This window comes from Agelaius tricolor, unplaced genomic scaffold (genome assembly GCF_023055355.1).
Source record: "Agelaius tricolor isolate 1412-34295 unplaced genomic scaffold, bAgeTri1.0.p SCAF_1, whole genome shotgun sequence".
Taxonomy (NCBI): Eukaryota; Metazoa; Chordata; class Aves; order Passeriformes; family Icteridae; genus Agelaius; species Agelaius tricolor.
The window spans coordinates 96,130,645-96,150,769 of record NW_027269261.1 but is presented as its reverse complement, the minus strand read 5'-3'; the positions used below and the strand labels follow the sequence as shown (position 1 = coordinate 96,150,769).

General features: G+C 41.1%; 1 protein-coding gene across 1 annotated transcript in view; it reads left to right on the top strand.

Moving 5' to 3' along the window:
* Positions 1 to 1,461: 1,461 nt before the first annotated feature.
* CD109 (CD109 molecule) overlaps positions 1,462 to 20,125 on the top strand; it is a 71,696-nt gene continuing 53,032 nt past the window's right edge. Inside the window, exons 1-3 of the mRNA XM_071444680.1 lie at positions 1,462 to 2,010; positions 2,301 to 2,461; positions 16,759 to 16,787. Coding sequence (XP_071300781.1) covers positions 1,937 to 2,010; positions 2,301 to 2,461; positions 16,759 to 16,787 — 264 coding nt within the window. The 5' untranslated portion in view covers positions 1,462 to 1,936. The remainder of the gene's footprint in view (positions 2,011 to 2,300; positions 2,462 to 16,758; positions 16,788 to 20,125) is intronic.

Genomic DNA, 20,125 nt, shown 5'->3' with positions numbered 1-20,125 from the left:
ATCTGTAAGAAATGGAGCTTGTAAGTTGTTACAGAATGGAACGTAACCATTTCAGTTCTTCCATTTCTTATCTGTTCTACATCTATTCAGGACAATCCTCAATATGACAGTCTATTTATTCTCTTACTTTCTGCTGTAGAATTCCTTTATTTGCATTTCTGTAGAAGAAGAGATCAAATACATATACCAAAGTATCTTAAACTAGCAAGCCCCTAGGAACAAAAGGGGAAGATGGGAGTCTACAATATTGTTGCACAACTGGACAGAACCTGTGACATTTGCAAGCATTTTCACTAATGAACTTTTGGGCTACATTCACGCTAATGAATTAAACAGTGCCAACAAATGTTCTTGGGACTGCAAATTGGTTGTCTCTACCCTCAAGCTGACCTTGGCATGGTTTTGCCCTGGCTGTGGTGTTTTCTTGAAGAATTTCTGGTGCAGTTTGGGGGTTAGCATGAACCATACCTGATAGGAAGCTGGGATGTGACCACCTTGTTTTGGAGACTGAGAGAGCTGATTAGTATAGTTGATAGGTATGGTGGAGTGCCAGTTTGGCTCAGTGCCATGGAATGCAGACGTGTATCATGTGTAGCTTTGCCATCTGAGGCTGGGGTTCTTGGGATGCAGTGCTACTTGTAAGCACTTTTTCCCAATCTCCAAGAAAAGGAGTGGCAGTGGCTGTTCATCTTCCCTGGCTGTTTCTCACATGTAATAAGGAGTTACTAAAACCAACAGCAAACATCTCCCAAGCTTTGCCTCACAATGCACCTTTTGCAGGTGAGCAGCTGCCAAGACTGACTTTGCAAGCATGAGTTGGTTGTTGCACTATCACCCCTTTGCTAGTCTACAGAGGTGACACCCTCTCTTCTGTCACCACAAAGACTGGTGCTCCAAAAAGAATCAGCTGAGTATGAAAACCTAGAAAAGCAAATGTAAAAGATGTGAGAAGACAGCATGCCTGCCTGGCATACAATTAAAGCACAGTGTTTATGCACATTACTGATCTGATTTTCATAAGAACACAGCGTGATGCTTCTGTTTAGGACTATAGCTGATTGCATTTGGCTGTGTACCACAATGCAGAGGATGCCACTCCAGCACTTCTGAAGAGGCACACATCAAGAATTGGGCATAATTTCTAAATGTATTAGACTTGTCCTGCAATGAAAGAATTTGCACAAATCAAACCTTAGATATGTCTAGTCTACACAGTTAAAATTAACCTGCTAAAGGAACAGAACGGATTCTGTTACCCAAGCTGCTTCAGTGCACTTTTTGAACTCTGAAGGTTGGTTAAGATTTGTAAGTAGGTACGACCTTATTTTGCAAATATGGGGCACAGAGCCATATTTGCCACAGTCCAGCCAGAGCTGCATTACCAATCGGTTCACATTTAAGTAGCTACGAGGCTCCTTGAATTTTTGCCAGCATACTTTTCCCTGTTCAGACCCAGAACCGCTCCCGGCTCTCCTCCGAGCCGGAGCCCCAGGCCAGCGCGCCTCTGCGGGCTCTCCGGGTCTTTCCGAGCCGATAACCGAGCAGCTCTCCGCAACGGGCTGCTGCTCTGCTCGGAGCTGCAAGCACAAAACATTGCTCTCGATTCTGCTTTTGTATGGTGCTGGGTTCTGAGAACCCCACCCGTTTCCCAGCTGCATCGGCCGCAGGATGTGGGAGCGATGGCAGAGAGAGGTGACACACCCGTAGGTATCCCTGTGCAGACAGATGTGTGCTGCCGCCGGGCCGCCCACCCGGGCCGGCCCCCGGAACGCCCCGCGGCTCCTGCCGCCTGCGGAGCGTGCCTGGCGCTGGGGCAGCGGCCGCCTCTCCCTTCCCTTCCCCTCCCCGCCCGCCAAGGCGCCTCCCGCCCGGCCACAGCCCCGGGCCCGGCCCTGCGCACAGCGGCGGACGCACCGGGCAGCGCGCACGGAGAGCCATGGCGCGGACCCGCCGCGACGTCCTCTTCTTCCTCCTCCTCCTCCTCTTCTTCTGCAGCTCCGCGGCGGCCGGGTACGTGGGGCTGGGGCACGGGGCACCTCTTCTTCCTTCCCTGCCGCCCGCCGCGGTGGCTGCGCGGGCAGCGCTGCCCGGGGCTCCCGCCTGGCAGCCGGTCCCGGGAGCGGGCAGAGCGGCGCTGCCCGCTGCAGCCGAGGGTGAGCATCACCTCCAGCCTCCGCAGCGCAGAGCGACAGAAGAGCTTGGCTACGTGTGTCGTATGTCTTTATGTGTACGCGGTTACTTTTTATGAGAGTGTGTTTCACTCCCTGCCCTTTCTCTCTCTGCTCGTTTGGGCTTTCCAGACCTACGTTCCTTGTGGCAGCTCCCTGGAACATCCGGCCTGGAGCAAACTTGACTGTTGGGGTAGCTCTGCTGCCGGACAGCCCAGCACAGGTCACCGTAAAGGGAGAAGTGATCAGAGATAACGAGACCATCCTGAGCAGGGAAGTGGTCTTTGAGAAAGGTAAGAAAAGTAATGGACTTGGTTTGGAAGTATTTTTGTCTGCCTTCTCACAGGAATATTTTGTTCCTCCCAAAATATCATAGCTTCTAAGTGGTACTAAAATAGGAAATTTATTTTACCAAGTAGGAGTCGCTATGGGAAAGTAGTCTTGTACACTGCTGGCTCTGTTTGGAGTTGGGCAACTGAGCTGGATATGAGTGATTGCATGGGTGTGCTAACTGTCTGTAAACTCTGAAAATAATCAAAAAGCAAAGTGTGATGGATGTGGGATTTGTGAGGAACCAGGAAGTACTCTGGTCCATGTAGTGGGGCCACTGTAGAAGTAGTGGAAAAGTTGCTTACTGGTAGCTTGCTAAGGTGCAAAGTGGAAGTGGTGGGAGAACCGAAGAGGTGGAACAAACAAAGAAAATGCAACGACTGAAGCTGCTTCTTCATGCCCTAAGAAAGTAATGACCTGAGGACCATAGGAAAGTGAGGATGACTGTCTTCCAAGTGAAGGCACTTGGAAGCTCTGCGCATTTGAAGAAACAAGAATTTTTAAAGATCAGGAACTGAATTGTGGAGAGTTTGGGGATGGAAGATAAGTAAATGTGAGAAGAGACTGATTTAATCCATGCCACCAGGCAGGGGTAGTGGATATGGTAGGAGTTCTGAAAAGCTGAGATATCCTGGCCAATGTTCCTTTTTAGAAAGGTCACCTGGCAACAGAAGCATAGAGATATCCTACCTGAGATTTGTCCTCATGAGAAAGAAAATATTTTTTATGGATAGTCCAGCTTTCACACTGCTTTTACTATGAGGTGATATAAACTACATCTAAACTCTAGCTTTTTATTTTCTTAAAAGTAGAGAGTGTGAGGGCAGTGTGAGGTACTGAAAAATCTACCCTGCTATAAAGCTCTTTCTCTACTGTTTGTGTAATTCTTCTCTTAATGTCTTACAGTTAATGTAGATGCCTTAATTGGAAGCATCATAGCTTCATTTCAAAGCCTTCACAGCCTGTAGAGACGATTAAGGCTTTGAGTGTGATGGAGTGCATTTGAGCAGATTAGAAAATTTTGAAATAGAACCAAAAAAACCCTAAACCAGCCAGCTTTTCTTGTTTTCTTTTGAAATCCAAAATTTTAAAAAAGAAAATAAATTGTCTTATTTTCTTCCTCTAACTATACTGGCTTTTCTTTCCTGCTTCTGTTCTGCTTTAACATAGAGCTCAGTGAACCTTGCATGAGTTTCAACCTGTCTGTTTTTGTCCTTCTCAATATTAAAAGCCAAGCAAGCAACTGGTAATTCCAAGCTAGTAAAAATATGTGGCTCTCTCTATCTTCTGAGCACACAAAATAATGCTTGACACCAGGAGCTGCTGAAGCCAGAGTGAACGATGGGTTATTAGGAACAGGTATGGCACTGCATCAGACTGGATGCAGTGAGGAAAAAGGACAAATGCTGTAGTGAATTACTAACTTCTAATATTTTCCAGTCTTTTAAGTATTTAAATTTTCTATGCTTTTTACTTGATAAGTGAAACAAAGAACCAAAAAAAAAAAAAAAAAGGTGCTGAGCATACTGTGTATTTCCTCTTGCAAAATTCTTAATGTTCAGTATGTGGCCATCAATTTTTTTTTAGTCAGGTTATACAATCTGTTAGTCATTTGTTTTCTGTGAACAAATATGTAAGCAAAAAGGGAACTCCCCTGTAAAAGAGGATGTAGTCTTGAAGACTTGTATCCAAAGGTGATACAGGTGTGGATCAGTTCTGACTCAGACAGAAAGCAAGTTGTCAGAGAGAAGCAAATGCAGTTTGTCAGAATAAGAACATAAATCTTTAAAATTTTCATTGAAGAACACAACAATCTTAAGATAAAATATGAAGTGGTATTGTTGTAGCTGATCTTAGTCTGTGACTGAAGGAGGACTGGAGGTTTTATCAAACCAGCTGTTGCAGCTGTAGGAAAAAAACCAAGAATATCTCCAGGCACACAAAATCTTCTTTAAATTACATATTTTCTGCATATATTAGTGCTCAGAGAATGTTGGTTTATCTGTCACTGAATACCTACCTTGGTTAGACTGCACATTCAGTGGCACTGTTGCCTAAGCTGGCTCAATTATGCTCTGTAGTTTTCCTTGCATGGTGACAGCAAAAGCAGGGGATTAACTGCTCTGAGAAACTGATCTGACTGAAAAATAAAGTTTTTATTTTGTTTGAATGTTTTTTTAGGCAGACAGGTCCCCTGGTTCAATATGCAAATGTTTGTGCTGATGGAACTGAGTTGGAAATTGGATGCTGGAGACATAGCACAGGCTGAGGACACAGTTTTTATTAGACATGTTTAATCTGACAGGCCAAGTTCATTCAAGTAGCTCAGTATAAATGGTATTACATACCTGTCTGTCAAATGCTTCTGCAATTGCCTTAAATTAAGGATTTAGCCTGGTTCTCTAGTAGGTGCTCAATATGATACATATAGTGGTCTAAGTTTCTGAGTTAGCTCCATGAGAAGACCTTATTGTATTAGAGGCATGGGATTTTTTAATTTCTATAATATAATTCTTGCTTTGAATAAGAAATAGAGTGTTTGCCCTCTGATGGTTGATAAAGCATTTGCTGTTCTAATATTACTGATAGTGGAATTTTGATAGCTCAGTGATTCTTGGGCAATTGTCTGTTAGAGAAACACTTTAGCAGTGGAGGTTGGTTCCCATCATTATTGTGCTTTTTATATAACTAAGGGAAAATAAATAATAATAAGTGGCTAGTGGGTATTTGGAGTGAAGGAGAAAGTGTGCATGCACATGGATTTAAAGATATTTTGAGCTTGGCACAATATTCCAGAAACTAAATGTACTGTATAGGAAGGGAGATTATTTAGGACCAATATTTTGGTGCAGAAATTAAGTTAATTGCATTTAATATAGTGGAAAAAAAACCCCTGACTGTTTGCAAGGGGGAGGTTGCTGCTACAGGTAAGTTTTGTGTGAGCAAGCACAACCCAAAAAAAATAGAATGCGTCACCAGGAGAGAATAGGTTTCCATTGCCTAGGGCAGATGCCAGGAAAACACAAAGCACTAACTAAAGCTGTTTTTGTGAGCTGTACCAAGCCTTGACACACTTTCTGTGGAGATGCAGTATTAGAAAGATCCTCATTGAAAATGGCTGCAGAAGGTAACAATGGCTTGTGTGCAATTGCAGCTGTTGGGTTTTCTGTGTCAACAATAGCAAAAAAAAAAAAAAAATTATGGGAATAACAGAAGAACAAGTTAAATTCCCTGTATGAATAAATTGATCTTTAGTGATTGCAGTGAGGGGTGACTCCTGCCATGCATAGTCATCCAGTCATTGATAATAAAGATGTAGTATGAATTGGCAGGAGGTGTTTTCTTACAGGGTTTGCTACCCAGACATTGCTGTGTGTGTTAAGAGTATGAGAAACCTTATGCCTTAATTGCGAGAGGTTCTGAAAAGTATTTTCTGTGTTGGTGCTGGAACGATTTGGAAAGAATAAGAAGCATATAAGTTGGAAAAAAGAATTGGTTTTCAGAAACTCTTCTATGTGTAATGAGGTGTCATAATTTGCCCAGCAGTATTAATGTTTTTAATTCTAAAGAGTAAGATTCATTAGTTAAAACTTTTGCTATATAAGGTACAACATAATGTATTTAAGGCATGGTGAGTGAGAATTATGTGAAGTTACTGGAGAATTTGGTTTACAGTAACGTGCATAGTTTGTAAATGACTTGTATATGTTAATTAATTTATGCTGCCTTTCTGTATTTCCAGAGAGGAGTACACTTACTTGTTAACAGAGGTTACTGAGCTAGATCATGGTAAATACTCGATTAGGATTTATGAAGCATGATAGTTTGTGAGAATGCTTGTCAAGCTCAGACACGTAGTGATCCTCCATAGAGACAATGGAAAATCTCCTTTTACCAGAAGGCATGTTTTACATACTTAATAATGTGATTCTGACCATGTCAGTATAAGAACCAGTGAGAGACACTAGGAATAGTAAGTTGTAAAGTAACACCTAAGTGGGAGTGAATGGCCTAAACTCCTCAGTCCCTGTTATTAACCTTGAGTTGCCTCTGTACCTTATGTCAGAATAAAATGACTGAGTTATTGGTGACTGTGGTGTCTGTGCTGAATATCTGTGGGGTGAAAGGTTTTGCTGGCAGTTTAGTGGAACATCTCCTTTCTGCCTAATTTTTCGTCGATGTCTAAAAAGCCAAACAGTGAGAGAGCAGGAGTTGCCAGCAGTGATTTTGCATCCATAATCTCCATATCCAAAAGTACATGTAGCTGTGCCTTATGAAAAATAAGTTGTTAAATAGTCAGCACATGCACATAACCTATGCAAAATCAGTATGAAGGAAAAGTTTTTGGGAAGGAGGTGTTGGGGCTGGACCCAGAGATGACTGATGTAGTAGAGAAGAAGGTGCTCTTTTATGGGCTTTCATATAGCTGGAGTAGATTTAAAAAACAAACAAACCCAAAAACATAAAAGAAAAGAACAAAACCCAGCAGGTTTCTGTGCCTGTTGTTGAATCCATCCTGCTAACAGACCCATTAAGTTGTTTGCAGAAAAATGGGAGTAGTGATCCTATGCAGTACTCGAGCTTTATGTTACTGTTTGCATGCTGTTTGAGATTTGAGGGAAGGAGTCCTTCTGTGACTCAAGGCTTATGTGGTTGTACATGAGGTTTTTCTGGTCACCATGTTCTTTGTCAGTATCCGGGCAAGGAGGGTGTGGCAGATTGAGCACTCCAGACTGTTTCACAGTATCTTCAAAAGAGTGGGATAAAACTGAAGTGCAGACAGTTTGACAACTCATACAGATGAGGGAATATTACATGTCCCTGTGTGCAGTTCCCTGTTGCCACTGTGAACTGGGGGGGGGCTTTGGAGCTTTTAGGAAAGGGAGAAGAGAAGAACAAACTAAAGGTTGTGAATTAGGGAAAAAAGAGGTGATGAAAACAAACAGGAATTGGTAGGTAACATGCTATCAGAAACAATAAGGGAAGCAAAGGGTGAAAATTCCTGAGGGAGTCATACTCAAAGGATAAGTGCACATTAACAGAACAGAGAGGTAAGAAATGAAGTAACTAAACACGATCTAAACTGGCCAAAAAAACAGAAAGAAGGAAAACTGTATGTAGAAACTGTAAATGAGATCAGATTACAAAGGAACTTGAAGAAGTAGCAGGGGTAATGAAGAACAAAACTGGTAAGGCCAAACTATTAATAGGAAAGGATGTGAACGATAGTAAGGCAGGGTTTTTAAATAGCATATTGGTAGTAAGAAATCTAGCAAAGGATGTGGCTTGCTACCCTGATGAGAAGGGTTGCTACTTCTGTGGCTTGCTACTCTGATGATTAATGATGCTGAGAGGCAGTAAGTGTTTAGTCTTCACTAAGAAGATCAACTAACTGTCATGGAAAAGGCTTAAGAATTAAGATTAGAAAAGGGAAGGAACAGTTTAATTAGTACTTTGGTCAAGTGTTTAGGCTTGATAAAATTGCGTGTAGAATATTTAGGGAATTGACTGAAATAATTTAAAATCTGCTAGTGAAGTTTTGAGAGCATAATTGGACAGAGAGGTTCTAGAAGATTGAAAACCTGCAAAGCAAATGTATTGTACTATGGGTTGGCAAGGGTTGTAGGTAGAGAAGAAGCAGGATTTTGTCATATTTTGATATTACTAGGGCTTTTGATAGTCTGGCATGGCACTTTGACAAGCCAGCTGGGGAAGCAGGGACAGCATGAAATTCTTATTTAATGTGTTTGTAGCTGGATGAAAAATTGTGTTCATCAAGTAAGTCTAAGTGGTTCACTCTCAAACTGGAAATGAGTTGCCCTGAAACTGTAGTGTTCAGTATGATTGACATGAATGAAAAGGAGAGAATGTTTATTAGATTAGTGAAGGGGTGGTAAGGATGCTGGGAGAAAGGATTAGATTTTGAACACATTTTGACAATACCAAAATGATTAGGGGAAAAAAATGAAGTGTGATTCACTAGAGCTAGTGCGTAGTTCTGCTTTTGTTGATGACCAGAAGGGCATGTGTTTATTGGATGGGGAACAAGGTGATGCAGTCCTGCAGGAAAAGGGGAGTGTGTATGGGGTGGGGGCAATGGTTTAAAGGCAACAGAAGGTGAAGGCTTGTAAGTAGTACTGTGATGCTCAAAAAAGAAGGTAAACATTGTACTCAGAAGTATACACAGAAGTATTTTCTGTAAGCTATGAGAAAGTATTCTAGTAATCTTCACAGCTTAATTGGGCATCCTGGGGAATGCTGTGCTTGATTTTTGGCACTCATCATGGAGCCTGTGAACCAGCTGGAGAAATGCCAGAGAGAGCAGACAGAAGGATCTGAGATCTCTCAGGAGACGAGTTCAAACCTGACAGAAGAAGATGGGCCTTCACATGAGATGAAAAAAAATTGTGGAACTCCATGTCCCAGTTGTGAATGGAAAACATGATTGCACAAATTTATAAGACAGAAGTCCATGGAGGATTGGCCCAGTATACAGACACACAGATTGCTTAGGCTGGGAAGAGTACCCGGGGAAGGGTCACTGTGTACCTGTTCGCTTTTGATGCTTTTCAGATGTATGTCCTTGACTGTTGCTGCAGATGGGATCTTGGGCCAGACAGCAGACAGACTTGGGTTTGACCCTGGGAGTCTCTTCTACATTCTGGAAAATGTCTGAGGAGAGATGGGAGTAGCTGGTGTGAAGTATCAGGAGAAGAGTGCTATACATCTGCTATGTACTATTAGGCACATGTAAAAGCAGCTTTAAAGAGAGAAGAGTGGGAGCTAACAGTGGATGGGTCTAAGGTGATGTCCTTAGTGGTGTCTTGTTAGAATGAGATCCAAGCTGAACTACCAAGTTAGAGAAATACTTGCAGAGGCAGCAGGCGGTTGGGAAATTCATGAGTTTCCAGTCATGCAGAGGTGACATCTCTTTTCACGAGACCCTTATGACTCAGCACTGGCAGTGTTGCTGGTTTCCATGCTGTGCCATCCATGACTACCTGCTTGTGAAGGCAGAGTTGAGATCCTGTCAGCAGAGACTGGATAGCAAGTGTCAAGAGATGATGTTGGTTCACCTACATTCACTGAAGTCCAAATAAGTATGTGCATAGAAAACACGGTTATAGTGATAGACCACTTCTTCAGCTTCCTGGAGGTATAGCTATGAGGTTCAGGTGCTTATTTTGTATGGTATGGGGTTTATATTGCCTTTATGTACTGATGAAGGAAGTCTCTAGTACTAATTTTATATATTCAAATAATGTTATTGCCTCAGAAAAGTTATGTGGCTTTGTCATCACAAATTTTAAATGTGTTCCAGAAAATGGAAGAAAACCAATATGAGAACAAATCTTCTTCTTTTACTCCCTTTAAGCAGAAATTTCAATTGATGCTGAATGTGTTATTTGCAATGAATGAGTTTGAGAAGTGACTTTGAAATTTTGCTCCAGTTACAGCAATTGATGTGATGAGGGTGGTTAATACTGCCAGATGTCTGGCTTGTACAGGCTTAGCCATATTTTGTCTTGATGTGATTTTCTTGTGTTTTAATTTGGAATAAAAACTGCAGCTGCTTTTAATTGCCTTGATAGTGGCTTTGTCTGTGTTTATTTCATGGACATAGGAATGGATAGTAATGGTGGCCAATAGTGCCTTGAAAGCAGCGTGTGGAGATGTGTGTTTGTACACAGTCACCAAGGGGATGAAGTGTATTTCACATTTAATTGTGTAAAAGGCTTAAGTCTGAGATTATTCTGAATTGTCTGTATAGCTTCACAGTCTGATTCTGATGTCAAGAAAGTTTCCTGTGTAGTATTCAAAAATTGCCTTCCTAACAGCTGTAAATTTATAATTCATGGCAGTAGACTTGTTATGGTATGGTAGGCAGTGGTAATGTCATATGCATGACAAGCAGTCCACAGATGGCTCTTAGGTTTGTCTCGGAAAAAAGTTGAAAAGAGGCTGTACTTGAGTTTAAGCGGTGATAGTGCCTGGATAATTCTCAGAAGGTCTCTGATTAAAAAGATTATTTAGTTTTGGAAATATGAAGCTGTTCTGTTTTCCTACCCAGCATGCAGTGTCTTAGAAAACACTCCCTGGTTTATCTAAGTATTGTGTTCTTGGAACTGGCTGGTCTCTGACTACTCAGCTGAAAGTGGTAATAATAGTATAATCCATGGAGCTGGTTGTTTGGCTTTAGAAGATTGAGTGAAGAATTAAATGTCTGAATTATGCTTTAAGTCTAAAAAAGGCCAGTCAGCAGGAAAACATGCTACTTGCTTGGGGAAAGGATCATGGATGTGGCAGGGCAAGGGAAGAGGTGCCCAGCCATCAGCAGCAGCTGTTGGTCTGAGAGGGTGGGAGATGGTGGTGTTCCTCAAGGGTAGATCTGACAGTGCTGATGAGGGAAGGATGGCTGAATCATTAGAAGGGACAAGTGGGGGCACCACGACTCCTTTGCCATGTAAGGTAGAAAGACACAGAGAATGCTGTGCTCAGGGGCAGAGGAGAGGAAGGACAGTGCCTGTTCATAGCTTCTGTTCGTACCTTCTGGTAGATCTGCATCTGCTGTGTTCTGGCCAAGAGTGTTTCTGGATGTGCTATGGTTGGGTTTCTTCCACTCTTCTGATCATGGAGGTTAGGGAAAAAGTTTTATATTTAGGTGAAGAAGGGTTTTTATCTAGTTGTCAGGAAAATATCTCTACACTTATATTGCAGACTGAAGCTAGAACTTGCTAGTAACTGCAGAATTTGGTAAAACATAGCTTTAATCACAAAAACATCTGTGCATGCTGCCTTTCTTCTGTCCTCCAGGGCTGTGGTGCCCTGTCTCTTGACCAGACCCTTAGGTGGTAAAGTTTGGTCCAGTTTGGATTATTCCTCCTGTGTCCTAACATCTTTCTCCATAGGCAATGCTGCTACCTTGCCTCTCTCTCCCCCCTTCATAATTTCTGAGTGCTTTCAGCCTCCAGGTTTTCAAAAAGAACTGAAAAAGATAAGGGGAGGAGGGTAGGAAGCGGCTGTGGAGGGAAGAGTACGTCGTGCTGGCAGACAGGGTTTAGGAGGCATTTTGGAGCAAGTTATACCCCTTTGCTACAGGCCTGTTGGCCTCATTTGGCTTTGGATGTCAGCCCGAATGCTGACGTCCCCTGGCAGTCCCTGTTGTGTGTTTGAGTGCTGTGTTGCCCCTCCTTCTGTCATCTGTGCCAAACTGAGCCATAACTTAACAGCCATGGCTTAAGCTCTGTATTTCGGGCTATTTGTGTAAATAATCAGTACTAATTTGGGTGATAGTTTTAGCATGATAGATGAGGAGTATAACATATCTAAAGCAAACTGTGAACTCAACAGATTTGCAGGTCTTCTTTGAATCTTTGAAGAATAAGTTGTTTTCACTTCCTGGACAGCTTAGGCCTTGGTATTACTGCCTTTTTTTTTTTTTTTTTTTAGCACAAAAATAGTATATATATTTTGGACAGGAATAAAAATCTGGAAGGACATTTAAGAACACTAATTTTTATTTATATGATGGGAGTTTTTGAAATTGATTCAGCAGTAGAAAATAACTCCATTTGCCCCTGCAAAGAAAATGTTTTCCTGTAAACATTTCCTATGTATGGGTATATGAACACAGCTGTGAGAGTAAAGATGTGGCATAATTTCAGTAAATCAATCTGAAGTGATTCCAGTTTTATTTTTCTGTTCTTACACATTACTAAGAAGGATTGAAGACATAGGTAGAAAAGTTTAAGTGATAAAATCTGTTTGTAGCAATAGCTGCCACGTGAGCTACAATATACAGTCAGTGCTGACTTTATGTAGATCAGAGACTGAAGTGCTACTTTATTGATATATTGGCATAAGCTCTAGTTCACTGTGCCAAGCCATGCAGTCATTTTTCTAGAACCTCTGTCCTTTTTTTGGGGGTGGAAGCTGAAACATTTATGACTAGTCCTAATGGTGTCATCTCAAGAAGGGGTAGAATAAATTTCTGGGTCTGGGTCAGGCCTGTGCAGTGGGAAGAATTTAAGATGCTGTTTGTGCTGTTCTCCATAAGTCTAAAAAAAACCATGCATGTGTTTACGTAGAATTTGTTGTATTTGCTTTATTGATAACAATACTATTACACTGACCAAAAATGGCAGGGTAGAAAAATACTTTAAAATACTGCTGATATGTCACTCCCACACTTCCTTTGATTCCTTTACTGCTGGACAATCCTAAACGCCAGGGATTCTGAGGAAAAGGGACAGGACAGTGTGGCATTTGTTTCCACTGTATTTCCATGTATTTTCTCAGTTCAGTAGTTATTGAATGAATACAGTACAAGCCTCAGGAATTTTGTGAAAGAAATGGTTTTGCAAATGACAAGGATAGAGATTTTTTTCTTGAAGGCTCATGTGACTTCTGTTGGGATTTTTGGTAGTTTGTATTTTAACTTCCTTCAAGATTAATCTGTAACGGTCCACTGAATTTTTCATGTCTCCCCCTAAAACAAAGTCATGATTCCCAGCTGGAAGTATTCCCTAACTAATCTCTTGTGGTAGCAGGGCTGTGTGCTCTTGCCTGGTTGTTCCCTGCTGTGTCCCACTCCAGTTGTGCTGGTGACTGCTGCTGCGGAGAGCAGATGGAATGAGTCAGGAGGAAGCGTTTTGTGGTTTGCAGGGCTTGGTGTTGGTGGCTTAGCTGTTCTGGGCTCCTTTCTAAACCTACTTCTGCCTGGTGTTAGCTACCTGCATTTCATAACTGAAGGGTTTCTTTGCAGAGATGTGTTGAAGGAGACAGAAGACTGTTGCCATTTCTGGGGACAGTAGGTGCCTGACTTGATTAGTCTGGCATCTACTGACTGATCTCGTGGGAGTGTTACATGCTGCATGTGGGTAAAAGTCAGCTACACGATAGGAGGGCTTGCAGCAGAGCAGGGATAGCTGTTGGACCAGGGTTAATTCCTTATAAAACTGAAATTGCTGTATGATCAAATATAACTTTAATTCATCAAGTGAACAGAAAAATTTGTGAATTTCCGCTATTCAGCATTGACTTAAAGGAAATGTTTTCCTATAGATCTTGCTCAAGCATGCCCAAAGTCATCCCTAGGCATAGTTGAGCAGAGCTCCAGGGATTTGACTGCAGTTTGATAGTCTCTGAGAACATGGGAAAATCTTACATGACAGGAGAATCCACTGCAATGCTAAAGAATTTCAGATCTGCCCAGGCTGCTCAATTCCTAGCAAAATAATGATGTAGTGACATAAATTGGAAGATTACCTCATGCCCTGGAGCCTCTTTTATGATTCTCACTGGCTGGGAATTAGACTGTGCTCTGGGCTTTATTACAGGGAGGCTGTGGCTCCCTAGCACTGCCTCAGAAGGTAAATCCTTCCTGAGTTGCACAAATGCAACTGTGATATAAATCTCCCTCCTCCCCACGTCTTTCCCCATCTGCATTACAATTTTACCTAGCTCAGGCCTGATTTTAGATCTCCCAGGCTTGGGAGCAGGAAAGAAACCCTGCCATAAGATTTCTGTTTTTTTGCATGCCACTTGTTCTCAAAACAGGTGGAGGCAAGCAGGCACTGCCCTGGTGAGAAAGCTTTGAAGTGCCTGCCCTGTTAAGGTTGCTTTGCAAGCTGGTGGATGCTGCACAGGACTACCACAGTGGTTCCCTTCATCACTCTGCCCTTGCAGGGTGTGGGTACCAGTGTGTTTGTGTACCAGCAGGGTAAAGTTGGAAACAGAAACCCCATGGTGTGGGCTCTGGTACGAATACCAGATTTGTGTCTCCTGGTGTAATGAAGTCACTCCTGTAGCCATTGCTGTAATTAGCTGTGTGGATTAGATTAAAGCTAGCATAGCAGAACAACCATGGGCATATCCACTCAGACATCTGGTAAATGGTTTCTATTCCTTGTTAATAACCAATTATCATCAATGACAAAGGTTAATTTTTTTTCCTCTGGTGTTATGGGTTGTGGTTGCACAGACCCCAGCTTTAGCACATCTTTATTTCAGAGAGGGAAAGAAACAAGAGAAGGGTTAGGGTTTTAGTGTATAACTGAGAGAAATTTCAGAAGCTAACTTTGTACCATCTCTGTTGCTATTTACCATGCATCTTGCTCCCTTTACAGTGAAATATAATGCCCTAAGAAAAATTCTTCCTACTTAGCAGTAACTCACTCTGTCCTAGTGAGGAAGACAGAAGTTTCCTTTAGCTAAAATTGTATTTCTTAGTGCAACTGTTTGAACATGGGGTTATTTGGGTAGATGTTGGGAATAAATGTATCAGTGCATCTAGAGGTGTTTACATTGCAGATCAGGTACTCTGCAGGACTTCATAATGCCTCTCCTGTGTGCCAGGCAAGCTTGGCCAAGTGTGAGGGCTCCCTGCCACTGTGAATTGGGGCAGTTTGTCTGCTCCACTGGCTGCTGAGAAAAGTATTTTGCCATACACTCCTGTGTGGAAAACCTCAAAGGCCAGTGGGGTTGCTCAGAGTTAATGACTGCATGAGATGCTTCTCAAGAGGAGAGAGAGATGATAAAAAAAAAGCAGGTTTAACAGCAACATAAATATGTTGTGGAAAGAACTGTGTTCTTTAGGCCCAGTACTGCCCATGCCTGTTAAGGTTTTGAGTACCAGAATGAAGTATTGGAGTGTGCTACCCACAGACTTAGTTTGTGGGATGTGAGTCATTTGGTTTAACCTAGTTTATAATTTGGATAGATGGTACATACTGGATAGCATTTTTCTTCTAGTGCTCTGGAAGCAGTCAGGACAACCTGTATTCAGTTCATTGAGATTCCTTCTGTTTGCCATTGTCAAAGGAAAGATTTCATTGACTTCTGAAACTAACATTTATTGAAGTTCAGGGGACGAGTGATTGCTGTATCTTGGAAGCAATGCCTTTAGGTCCAGGATCAAGAAGGACATTAATAAATAAATAAATAAATAGATTTTTTTTTCATGCTCTATGAAACAGTTGAGTAAAAGATTGGTGTAAACCCATGGCTTTTTAGGAGATACAAAAAGATCTAACCGAATAGAATCAGCAGAACAAATATGAGTCAGCAGCGTGCCTTGGCAGCCAAAAGGGGGAACCATGGACTAGAGGGTGCATCAAGCCCAGCATCACCAGCCAGTCAATAGAGGTGATTATCCCACTGCATTCAGCCTTGGTGCTGCCTCACCTCAAGTACTCTGTGCACTTCTGGGCCCCCCAGTTTTAGAAGGTCCTTCAGTGCATCTGGAGGAGGGCAACAAAACTGGCGGCAGGGCTCAAAGGCATGTCCTGTGAGGAGCAGCTAAAGGCTTTGGTTCCTCTAGTCTGGCTGAGGGGCACTCCCATTGCTATCTACAGCTTTCTGAGGAGGCCAGGTGGAGACAGAGGTGGGATCTCTTCTGCCTGGTATCCAGGGGTTCAAGGTGTGGAGGTGTGGGAATGCTTGAGAGCTGCAGCAGGGGAACTTCAGACTGGACAGTAGGAAGCATTTCTTTACTGGGAGGGTGGTCCACCACTGCAGTAGGTTTCCTAGAGATGTGATTGATGTCTGAAACCTGTCAGTGTTTAGGAGGATTTTGGACAATGCTGCTAATAACATGCTTTAACTTTTGGTGAGCCCTGAAGCGATCATGTCCCTTCCACCTGGAATGTGCTGTTCTATTCTGTTCTGTCCTGTTCTATAATTCATAATGTAATTAAGATAAGAACTGTGACACTAATGGCTTCATGATGTAATGATATCCAGGAGTTTAACAGGACATTTATTTGGATTTTAAAAATATTTGAAGCCACATTAGTTGAAATAGTTAAAGCAATAAGTTATATTAACCCAAATATATTGATATGTTAGTTACTTTTTACCATGGTGACATAATTCCGTGAGGTTAATTCTGGGTGCTCCTTTGATTAAGAGCGATAAATCCTGTGCGTGGTTTCAAAAATTTTAATCTTTATCTGGGCTGCAATGCAAAATAACAACTTGGGTGGCATAGAGGATTGAATGGATTGTAAAAGTGTTTCAGTCTCTGTGGATGTAAAGAAAAATGTTCAAACAGAGAACATGGACAACAGCCTCCACCAAACAGAGAAGTAATGTTGCTGTAGGTTGGTGTTTATACTTTTGCAGCTCTGCAAAAGGCATCTCACATCTTCCATCAACCATGGAAGGAGAACAGCACTGCTGTAATGTTGATGTTTTGGTAAGTGTGTGGTAGTTAATCTCACCGATTTCTGATGGTGTGATATTTCTTTTTTTCGTTCAGGTACCTTTGGGACTCTTGTTCTTCCAGCAGTAAGTATTTTTTTCCTTCCCTCCTTCCTCAGAAAATGTTGACTGCTTGTAGCTTACCACCTGTTGGTGTTGATGATATATTTTGCATGTGATCCCAGTTGTTTTCACAGTATCAGATGAGTGCATTTCCTGACCAATAAATCAAGGGTTTTTCAGATCAAATGCTCTGCAACTTCTTAGAAGTAATTATAGGACTCAGCATCAACACAAACTATCATAGAACTTGAACACAAAAATTTAATTTATGTCTTTTTTTACTGCTTTATACCTGTATTTTAGATACACCATGAAGGCTAATCACAGCTGAAAAAATCATGTAAAGCAACAATTGAGAAATACCAAAATAAAATATATTTATATACAAGCTTTGTAAGGGCTAAGAAATGCAGATTCAGTGAAAGTACATTAAAAACCCAAAAACGTATCTTGAATTGTGTGTTGTGTATGAATCCTGAATTTATGATCCTGGTTATTCATCTTGAAAACCTAATATAAAGAATTATGTATTTATATCAGGAAAAATGTTTTACCAAAGTCATCCATAAGTCTGGGTATCCCTTAATCTGGTGGGTTTAAGTTCTGATCTCAAATAAACTGTCTCTGATTAAATAGTTTGGAAGTATTTGATAGATGGATAATCAATGACAATGAACAGCTCAACATTATGCAGATTACTAGGCTGAAATGCATCTGTATGAACTATACATTAGCAAATGTAGAAAATTCTGTTCATTAAAAAAAAATAAATTAACAAGTTCCTTGATATAATCTGGCCAGGCCTTAAAATGTTCAAGCACTAAAACTAGGCAGGGTATTTTCCTCCCTCTCTTGCTGCTATCTGAAGAGATGAAAACTGACTAATTTTAATGCAATATTTTCTATTCGTTTGTGTAGCCACAGTAGACTTAGATTTTGTCCAAAGTGTAATTTGCTAGCAGAAGGTGGGTAATGAGTTTCTGGATTCAGCCTCATCTTTTCCAGAGGAAACAGTAGCTGCTTTGTCTGAGGTACTCGTGATGGTGGTTGGTGTAGTCAGAAGTACGTGAGATGGCCTTTTTCTCTCTTGTGTTAGGACTGCCAAAATGGGGATAGTAATACCATTCATTGGGGATGTTTTGACTAAGATAAAATATTTTCACAGCAAGTTCCTACTACTTAGTGCTAAATACTGCCTTGCTCATGTTTGGGTTGAGAAACAACCCTTTAGAGAAGGAGTTGGTGGGGTTGGGGTAGTCACTATTACTGCAGCAATTGTGGGTATGTTGTATTAGTGCAGTTTCTGGTACCATAAATGTGTGAAACAGAAGGTGGGTTACATTGGACCTCATCTGACCTAATACACTGCCATGGCAATGCAAACCTCATTGTCTCTGACCTTTACAACAAGAAAGGCAGTTGTGTCACCATGTTTTGGAAGGAAAGGTCTTTTGAAATATAACAGGTATAAAAATTTAGGGAGAAACCCATGCTGTCTTTTGTTATTTGTGGTAGGAAAGGGATACAGGAAAATAGATGAAGTCTCTAAATGGTATTTATAGAAGATTTACATTTTTAAAGATGAAATTGAAGACAATACTTGCAGCAAAATAATACTGTAAGAGTACAATTCATTGATGAAACAAAACAAGGTTATTTTCCCCATTTTGATTTTTAATTATTATAATATTTCCTGGACTTCTTGTAGCAAATCCTCTCTGACTTTTAGGGATTACAGCTTCTTTAAGAAATAGTAATATTCATAAATTAATGTTTGAGGTAACAATAAGGTAGTCTTTGATAGATGCAGTAGCTAAGGCTGTTCCTCTTATTTAAGATATTGTAGAATACTTGGCATGGAATTTGGAGGGTGTTGAAATATGTGAATCATATGTTCTTGGCAATGTGTGTACAAAAACCTGCAGCTGGAGAAAATGCAAAATTCTTTTCAGTGTGGAACTTTGCATCTAAAATTTAATTCTATAAATCCAGATTTTAAAGGGGGGATGTCTTCTTCCCATGTCATCACAGGCCTGCTTAAAGGTGAAAAAGAGCTTTTTTTATTTTTCCCCCTTGATTTTTTTTCCTGGCTTGTTTTAAAAACAGAAAGTTAATAGAGAGGGATGGAATTGTAGTTGATTCCTCTTTATAGGTAAACACACAGAGAAGGAAATGTATTCTCTACAGACATTTGCATCTACCTCATTTGTCACCCAGTGACATTTTCCTATGTTTGTGAATCCCTGTTGCCTCAGTGTGTGCTGTTAAAATGAGCTTTGACAGCAGTACAGCCTTTCTTTATAGCACTTGGTAGGATACTTTTGAAGTGCTGTGCCTGCTGAGTTAACAGCTGTAATTTTCATTACACTGCAAGAGGAGTGTTTCAGTTCCATATGTTATGCTGCAAAATGCAAGCCTGTCTTTAGTTGTCTTAACTTCAGAGGTTTTGCTCCAGATTTACAGTTCCAACTCCAAACAGAAGCATGTGACTCTTAAGCTTTTCAGCAGGGCTGCTTGTTGGAATGAGCTGTGTGCTGTGTTAAAGCCCTTCCCCTTCTTCAAAGAGCCATTCTGGCGGGACAGAAGCAGCATCTGGGCTGGGATGTCCCTGGGGTCGCTGGTTGTCTGTGAAGGCTCTGCTCAAGTAAAATTCCGGTGTGCTGCAGCATCTCTGCTTTAAGCCTTTCAACCCCTGTGACTGGGATTCCTCCCAGCTAACTTTAGGAAATGAAGTGATGCATCTGAATTATGAGCTCTAGATTGCCTCTGTGCACTGGAAAGACACAGAGAGAGAGAGAGAGAGAAGAAATCTGTGCATGATTACTCTGACCTTACGTGGTCTAAATTTCCTTGCCAGTGATATCTGTCTCTTCTGCCAGCCCTGAAGGAGCCTTCAATGTCTATCCAAAAAAAGTTAACCATATAAATTTTATATTCCTTTATTTCTTAATATTTTTGGAAGAATAATTATTTTACTTTCTAAATGAGTCATGATACGTGCTGTAATTATTAATTATGAAAGTGAAATGAGACAAAATCAGTGAGGTTGCTATTGAAAAGCAGTACCTCACTTTATGAAAAACAAATTCTGTATTTGATTTTTCTACCCCTTAGGACATAAAGCTAAAGACTGTAAAAAAACAAGTGCAAAGTTCTCTTACTGTCCTGCTCATCTTGCTTACACATACTTTCTTTAGATATTTTATTTTTGGAAAATTTCATAGCAAAAAGTGATGAAGAAAAATATTAGCCCATTATATCAAACCAAAGAAATTTCTAAATAACTTAAAAAAGAGAGCACAATCTATGCAAGTGTAAGACTGTGAATTGCATATGAATGCATAGATACTTCTATTCTTGAA